This window comes from Microtus ochrogaster, unplaced genomic scaffold (genome assembly GCF_000317375.1).
Source record: "Microtus ochrogaster isolate Prairie Vole_2 unplaced genomic scaffold, MicOch1.0 UNK42, whole genome shotgun sequence".
In the NCBI taxonomy this organism is placed as follows: domain Eukaryota; kingdom Metazoa; phylum Chordata; class Mammalia; order Rodentia; family Cricetidae; genus Microtus; species Microtus ochrogaster.
The window spans coordinates 374,198-382,809 of record NW_004949140.1 but is presented as its reverse complement, the minus strand read 5'-3'; the positions used below and the strand labels follow the sequence as shown (position 1 = coordinate 382,809).

Genomic DNA, 8,612 nt, shown 5'->3' with positions numbered 1-8,612 from the left:
ATGGTTGTGAGCCACCATGTGGTTGCCGGGAATTGAACTCAGGACCTTTGGAAGAGCAGGCAATGCTCTTAACCGCTGAGCCATCTCTCCAGCCCAAAGTTTACAACTTTTAAAACCACTAATTTCACATTTGCAAAAACTGGTGGTACAACCAAGCCACCTGCCTTGGGTCCAGTCCAAATTCTCTAGCCCTTCCATCGGAGCCCGACTCTGAATATGCTGTGCACATGAAGGATATACCTAGGGTTCCCTCCAGTCACATTCGCTTGTCTCTCAAGTTTCTTCCAGCTTCAGTAATTACTGTACCTATTTATTGCTCCCTATTCATTACAATTGCTACAGAATTCACCATCTCCCAGAGGCTATAAAAATAAACTCTTGCGTAGGTTGCCAACATAGCCAGATTCTGTCCTTTATATAAAAGAATACAAAAGAAGCCCAGCAAGCTTAAATAAGAACAGAAAGGCTATCATGTTATCTAGTGCTTGACTAGTCAAAATACGATGCAAAAATTTTAGAGTCTTTAAAAAGATCACTAGAATTCTATTTCTATTCCCAAATACCCATCCAAGGACAAAGGTCAAGTTATTGCAATCTCCTTTGGTGATTTTTCATAATGCACTGAAAATGATACCTTTAACTCTAAAGAAACCCAACCAAGAAAAGCTTCACATCTCAACCAGTGATAACTTCAGTATCATTTAAGGGGTTACCTTATGTTCTTTTTGTTTGTTTGCTTTCTATGCCCTCCCATTGCTGATTCTTTATGCTGTTACCACATCTATTCTATTTTGGGCTTACCAAGCTGAAAACTGAAGTCACAGACTTGAGGCACAGATTCTATCACTAACCTATATTACCCAGTCCATTTGGGATTTAATGGCTACATAATGTTCTGTATTATGGAATATGGTGTAACATAATATTAAGGCAAGTCAAGAATAATTTTTTTTTTGGTTTCTTGAGAAAGGGTTTCTCTGTAGCTTTGGAACCTGTCCTGGAACTCCCTTTGTAGACCAGGCTGGCCTCGAACTCACAGAGATCCTCCTGCCTCTGCCTCCCAAGTGCTGGGATTAAAGGCGTGCGCCACCACCGCCCGGCCTCAAGAATAATTTTTAAATGCATGCATATTACATATTTATATGTGCATTAGATCACATGTTTGGCTGTAAATACTTTCTTTAACTCACCTACCATGTCTAGCATATTATTGAAAGATGATTTATAATGGGCAATATACTTTTCTTCATAGATATCACAGTCTTGGTCACAAGACAGTTGCATCTATGTGCACAGCTACAAGAGAAACATAAATCATTAAACACAATGGCACCTGAAATTTAGGAAATATTCAATAACAGATGCTTATAAGATTTTTTGCAAATATATTAAATAGTTCTACTAAATCTAAATTAAAATGCTGAGATTAGAAACATTAAATAGCTCTACTAAATCTAAATTAAAATGCTGAGATTAGAAACTTAAAAGCTAGATGTAGTGGCCCATGACTTATTATTATTGTTATTATTGTATGTGCCTGAGTGTTTCGTCTGTCTGTATGTATGTGTACCACATGCATGCCTGGTACCTGAGAAAATGGTAAACCTCCATGTGGGTGATGGGAATCAAACCTGGGTCCTTTGAAACAACAGCATGTGTTCTTAACCAGAGTCAACTCTCCAGTTAAACAGAAGACTCCAGAGGCAGAGGCTGAGTCAGGAAGTGGTGGTGCACGTCTTTAAACCCAGCACTCAGGAGATAGAGACAGGTGAATCTCTGTGAATTTGAGGACAGCCTCATCTATAGAGGTCTGGGACAGCCAAGGCTATACAGGGAAACCCTGTCTAAACAAACAACAACAAAAAAATATAACAAAAAAGAGGCAGAGGCAGGTGGATCTCTATGAGCTCAAGGTCACCCTGGTCTACAAAGTGAGTTCCAGAACAGCTTGGGCTACACAGTGAAACCCTGTCTTGGGGGAAAAAAGAAGAAAGAAAAAAAGAAAGGAAGGGAAGAAGGAAAGAAAAGAAAGAGAAATAAAAATTAGGGCTTCAAAACACAAAATGTGACATTCAAAACTACTTACAAGATGCTTAATGTTGGGCTGGAGACATGGCTCAGTGGTAAGAGCACTGGCTGCTCTTCCAGAGGTTGTGAGTTCAATTCCCAGCAACCACATGGTGGCTCACAACCATCTGTAATGAGATCTGGTGCCCTCTTCTGGTGTGTGGGCATACATGGAGGCAGAATGTTGTATACATAATAAACAAACAAACAAACAAATATATTTTAAAAAGATGCTTAATATTTCAAGTTAATAATATATGTATCGACTATCAGTGAAATTTTCAAAAAACCCCACTCTGCTTTCCTTAGTGACTTGTGTATCAATGTGTAAAGTTAAATTTCACAATATATATCTAACTGGAATCTACTTTCCAAACGCTTCAGAATGCATCAAGGAAAAGAAGTCAAGGTAGCTAAGTTAATTTCATGTCATTTCTCTATTAATAGGTTAACACAAATAAGCCAGGATTTGTATGCCAGAACTGCTTCTAAATCCTATGGATTAGGACTGGAAAATTGCATATGCCAGGGAATCTGGACATTGTGCCTTCTTCTTCTTATTTATTTGTTTGTTTTTTGAGACAGGGTTTCTCCGTAGCTTTGGGGCTTGTCCTGGAACTAGCTCTTGTAGACCAGGCTGGTCTCCAACTTGCAGAGATCCACCTGCCTCTGCCTCCTGAGTGCTGGGATTAAAGACCACCACCGCCTGGCTGACTTGTGCCTTCATAAATGGCTGTGGGTGGATCTCGGTGGTACAGTTTTTAGCTAACAGGCATGAGACTATAAATTCTACCACTCAGTCCTGCAAAACAAATACAGTAGTAAACACACTAGCTATACTGTGTAAGTAAAAGCTGCAGACACCCCGGGCCTTGATATGCACGATTATTGAAGTGTCATATATGTAGCTGATCAAAGGACTGTAAGTTTGCATTAGCCACAAGACTAATGGTTTGAACTGCTTTAGAAATTTCTCAGAAAATTCTTCCTGTCCCAGACTCCTAAATTCTGGGATTACAGGTATGGGCCATCACATCAAGCGACATTTCTTGATAGGTGGCTTGCTTTTATAAAACAGAAAAAGTAAAGGGAGCTTTGAGCTTCTTGGTTACTTGAATGAAGAAAGATTATTAAAAAGTGGAGGGCTGGCGACACAGCTCAACTGAAAGAGTGCTTGGTCAGCTTTCACGAAGCCCTCGGTTCAATCCTCAGCACCAGATAAACCGGACATGGCAGGGCACCCCATGATTTCAGCACTCAGGATGCAGAGGCAAGAAAAGCAGAACTTGCAGATCATCCTCAGCTATGTGGCAAGTTCAAGGACAGTCTGGGCTGCGTGAGAGTTTGTCTCACAAAAATGCAGATTGCAAAACTTTATTTATCCTATAAAGTAGAATTGCTCACTCTGGTCCTCAAGTCAAAGTATAAGGATCATCTGGTAACCTGACAGAAATAAAAATTCTAAGGCCCTTCTTCACACCTTCTGATTTGGAAGTCTTGGAGTAGGGGCCCAGGAAGCTGTCTTTTAATGAACCTAACAGGTGATTATTCTTGTTGTTATTATTTTAGACAGGGGATCTTTCTATAGTCCAGGCAAGCCAAACTCGCCATCCTGCTTCACTCTCAGGTCCTGAGCACAAGGATGAAAGTCTTGTGCTAGCACACACAGGATCCAAAACAGGTGTTTTGCTGCATGCTTCTATGTAAGAACCACAATTATAGAGTCAAGAGGACATTAAAGGGCTGGAGAGATGGCTCAATGCTTGCTACAGAAGAGGACCTGAGTTTTAATCCCCAGCACCCATGTAAAACCAGGGCAAGGTGACACACTGCACGGTCTATAATCACATTATTCGTAAAGGAGACAGACAGATCCCAGAGGCTCAGAGACTAGTCACTCTAAGCTAACTGGTGAACTTTAGATTCCATGAATTTTTCTCAAACAAACAGACAGCGATAGAGATGACACCCAACCCGATCTCTGGCCTCACAGTCAAGGGTACTCACTACATAAACATATTTCACACACCCGCACGCATGCACGCACACACATTCAAATCTGTCCCATGGAAATGGCCACTATCACCAAAAGGAATGAAACACGCTCTGAATCCCTGCACTCGAGTTCTTCTTGCTCTAAGTGATAGAATTTTCAGATATTCTTTTTTTTATCCCATCTCCTAATCAAATGGAATCCCCTGAACAACTAATTAAAAATTTGAGTTTACAAAGGGCTGTGCCACCACACTAATGCATTTACTTAGAAAAAAGCAGTCTGAGCCGGGTGATGGTGGCGCACGCCTTTAATCCCAGCACTCGGGAGGCAGAGGCAGGCGGATCTCTGTGAGTTCGAGGCCAGCCTGGTCTACAGAATGAATTCCAGAACAGGCTCCAAAGCCACAGAGAAACCCTGTCTCAAAAAAAAAAAAAAAAAAAAAAAAGAGCAGTCTGTCACACAAAACAAAAATAACCCTGCCAACTTTGAGAATGTAGATTTTATGCACCCAAGGAAAGAGCTAACAAAGCCTAAAGGAGAAGACCATGCTGAGTTGCTAACTTCCAAAGTTGTCTTGGGCTCTTCCCATTCTATGTAGAACAGTCAGGTATAATGCAAACAATTCTTTCCAGTTCATCTATTTCATAGCTCTATCGTAATTGTTGTGATGTAGGCATACTGCATCATGCTGACTTCCAAACAAAGGGTTTGCAGATAGGCACACACACATCCTGGGTGCTTGAGCTTTTAAGGTCAACTACTATGCACTTGGTTTGTGTTCATACTCTGGTTATGCATGAAGCTGCTATTCGTGGGATAGAAGCCTGAGATTGAGAGATTTGACTTCCGTCAGTTACCTGCTTTTGTTTATGCATCCTTCCTAAACACAGCAGTTGTGTCTCGGTGGAGAGAGCAACAGACTAGAAATAGTTGTGAGACCTTGCACAGAAACTTAACTTCTTTGCCTTCATTGATTTAGCTGTAAGAGGGAGATACTTCCTAACCTCTAGGATGGTGAATAAGATGGAAAGAAAGGGTTGAAAATATGCTATATACTATAAAGCTGTCTACATCTACCACTGCCCAGACATTTACTGAGCAGATATTATGCTAAAGCAGAATACTGCACAAGATATCTGTGAGGCACTGAAGACAAAGATGTGCATATGAAAAAGAGAGTAAAGTCCTCCCCCTCCCAACGTGTATTCTAGCAGGAAGGTAAGTTTAGTTATGAACACAAAGGACGGTTAGCCTCCCCCATTAAAGATGCTTTAGGATTCTGATTCCCTATAGCCTTTTGTGGTATTAAGACTTAGGACTATATGATAAAGGTACCTTTTTTACTGCAAGAACATCGCTAGGGAAATCAGATTTATCTGATGACTAATTGTTGAGGCTTTCCCAGCTCCTCCAGTGAAATGATCACTATCTCTAGAGGCAGAAATTATGTCAACTTAGAGAAGACAGAAAAAATAAAACTCTGTGACAGCAAAGTTTCACGCTGGGTGCCATGTTCAGCAATTAAGGTAGGAGCAGACAATTTCATCTGCGTTGTTTACAGTTATTCCTAGAACTGATCTGGCTGAATCGAATCTGATCATTTTCCAGAATTTCTCATCTTCCTAATAAAAACAAATTGACTGTTAGGCAGGAATATTTAAAAAAAAAAGACGCTTTCCAGTCTTCTGAAGGAATTAGTCTAGGATAAGGCCAATTTCGAGGTTCTGAAGGACAGAGGACCCAAGCACCCTGGTAAACACACACACAAAACCAAAACTGCGTTGAAACCATACCGCAGTCTCCCCAGAACACAAAGTGCTTTCCAAGAGGCCTGTTTAGAAGCCACCAGATTCTAGGAAAGGAGGAACCAGAGAAAGAGACATATACACCCCTAAGACCTCATCCAGAAGTGAAATGCTAATTCTTCTTAGCCCATTTAAGGTGCATCTTTACAGCAGATAGATTCACTTCTTTGTTTGAGTATGTTATGCGCAAATCTACAAGCAAGCCTGACACTGCAGGTCAGAGACCTGACACACCGCCTCCCCAGGAGAAGACTCTAAGACCTGGCTTGGGGAGGGGGTGCAAGGAGAGGAGGGTATTTAATCTAGTGGAGATGGAAGAGAGTGGCCGGGAGACTAGTATTTGAGCTGCGGAGTTTGTTCTCCCCTTGAAGCCCCATCGACTATCCTCTGCGGATGCCGCATCCTTGGAAGACCCTATGCAGGTCTGAGGTTCTGCTATTGAGCACCAATCACCACGACTAACTCTCAATAATCCTCTTCTAGGAGCTACTTCATCTCCATTTCTGGTCCTGGAGGGGCATCTCTGTGCCCTCATGTGCTGTCATGTCATTCATTGCCTGCCACCACGGTCACCCACCCTACCCCCCAACCTACTAGTGAAGCTTCTTCGTGTTCTCTAGCAAATCTTCAAATCTTAAGCCTCCAAGCTACCATCATCCGCATCCTGCCCCTGTTCCTATCTGGACCGCTTCTGCTGACCCTTTCCTTCCCTTGGGCTATCCCGTAACCCAAACTCCACCATCCGTCCCTCACCCCCATCCCCAAGCCCGACCCTCGTCACTCATCTCCCACCCTGTCCCTAACTCGATCGCCCCACACCAGACTCACCTGCAGCCCAGGAAAACGTGGTTGGTCCAGGCGGCGGAGAGAGCGAGGAGCTGGTCGAGGGCAGCGCCGGGATAGCGGTGCAGGTGCCGACAGATGAAGCTCCGCCGCAGAGCCCACTGCCAGTCACTTTCGTGGCTATAGCGCCACTGCTCCAGCACTGGCTCGGGCGGGGGTGGCGGGAGGGGCGGCAGCGGCGGCGGCGGGAGGGGGGGCAGCGGCGGCGGCGACAGGAAGTCGCCCCCCAGCAGCAGACGTCCTCCAGCCATCTTCTCTGCTTCAGTGTGGGGACGCCCCCCAGGGACGAAGCCGGCAAACTGGCCGCAGGCAATCGAGGCGGTGGCGGGGAGGGGCGGACCTGTGTGAGGGCTCGAGACCGAATCTCGGGGGACGGGAGTGTGTGCCTGGGGGCTACGATCACAGGGGGACCGGGAGCAACAATCCCTGTCGCCACGGCGGCCGCACCGCTCCAACTACTGTGGGAACGTGAGGGCTTTTTTATTATACCGGGCGCACACACCGACGGAGTTGAGCCTCGCTACTCCGCGCCTCCTGGGACTTTTAAGACCCACACACTGAGAGAGTAGCGGCAAGAGAAAAAAGAAGCAGCACCAGTACGCCGGCTTCCCCGGCTCAGATGTCTCAGCCTACCTCCCCGCGTGCCACCCCGAGGTTGTGAGACCACTGCGCACGCGCCGCAGCCGGTCTCCAACTTCGAAATCCCGCCGCGAAATCTCGCGTGGTGGACATTTTTTCCCTTCCTCTGACGATTACTCTCCATTGACGCACTCTGGTGACCAGCGGAGGGCGGAGACTCCGGAGTGGGAACTGAAGAAGGCGTCTGAGGTTCCCTAACACAGTGATGGCTTTTAGTCCCTGGCAGGTGCCCTCAGGTGATTAGTTAGCAGTGCTGCCTGGCCGTCTGCTCTATCTGAGTCTCTAAGTGGCGCGATTCTGAGGCTGTGTCCTTTGGAAGGGATTTAGGTTTCGGGGGATTTGGGATTTGGCATGTTTTTCCTCTTAGCTCTCCAGATGCCTCTTCAGAGAAGAGTTTGAAAAATCAACGCGTCTTTCACCATCAGCTTTGGAGCTGCTTGTGAAAGTGTGGTTGCAAAGAAATAACAGCGTTACTTCTCAAGCTGGTCTTTTACACTCTTCTGATCATGATTGCAGACAGTTCTGTGTCACGTCCACATACACATACACACACACACACACACACACACACACACACATATTGGTGCGGGGGGCGGGGGTGCTTCTTCAACTGGGTCTTATGTAGCCAGGCTAGCTTCCTACTCACTATCTAACCACGTGTAACCTTGAACTTCTGTCCTCCTGCCTGCACCTTCCAAGTGCCACGACTACAAAGTGTATCATTATGCTCTTATATTTCAGCTTACAAAGGAGCCAAACGACTAGTTAAAAGCTGCCGGGCAGCATGACGGCCAAAACATTATATAGATTACAATCTCAGTGATGATAATTAACCCTGCATAGATTTAACTCTTACACTGGCATCATTCGTGGCCCGGATAAGGTGTCTTTTGACGACTCACCATCCTCAATTCAAAAGTGGGAGGGTCTTGCTATGTAACCAAGGCTAGCCTTGAACCAACATCCCTTCCTAGGCCTCTTGGGTGCTGAGATTACAGACACCAATCACTGCCCAATTTGCAGATTGACAGACAAGAACGACAAATTTAGCGTCTAATTTACTGTACGTATGTCGCTGTGGGAGTGAGGGAGGATGGATGCCAGGAAACTGGAAAGGGGCCCATGAGAGGGAGAAAATTACTTTCACCAGAAAATAGCTGTATAATAAAATCTCAATAACTAGCATTTATGCTTTATTAAAAATACCAAACTTCATGATTGAAGGAATCCACATCTAATCATTTATTTAAAAAAAATCTTAA

General features: G+C 44.6%; 1 protein-coding gene across 1 annotated transcript in view; it reads right to left on the bottom strand.

Annotated features, from left to right (window-relative positions):
- The window catches only part of Nkrf (NFKB repressing factor), an 18,015-nt gene extending 10,648 nt beyond the window's left edge, over positions 1 to 7,367 (bottom strand). The window contains exon 1 of the mRNA XM_005368889.3: positions 6,697 to 7,367. Within this exon, the coding sequence (XP_005368946.2) occupies positions 6,697 to 6,962 (266 nt within the window). The 5' untranslated portion in view covers positions 6,963 to 7,367. The remainder of the gene's footprint in view (positions 1 to 6,696) is intronic.
- Positions 7,368 to 8,612: the final 1,245 nt, after the last annotated feature.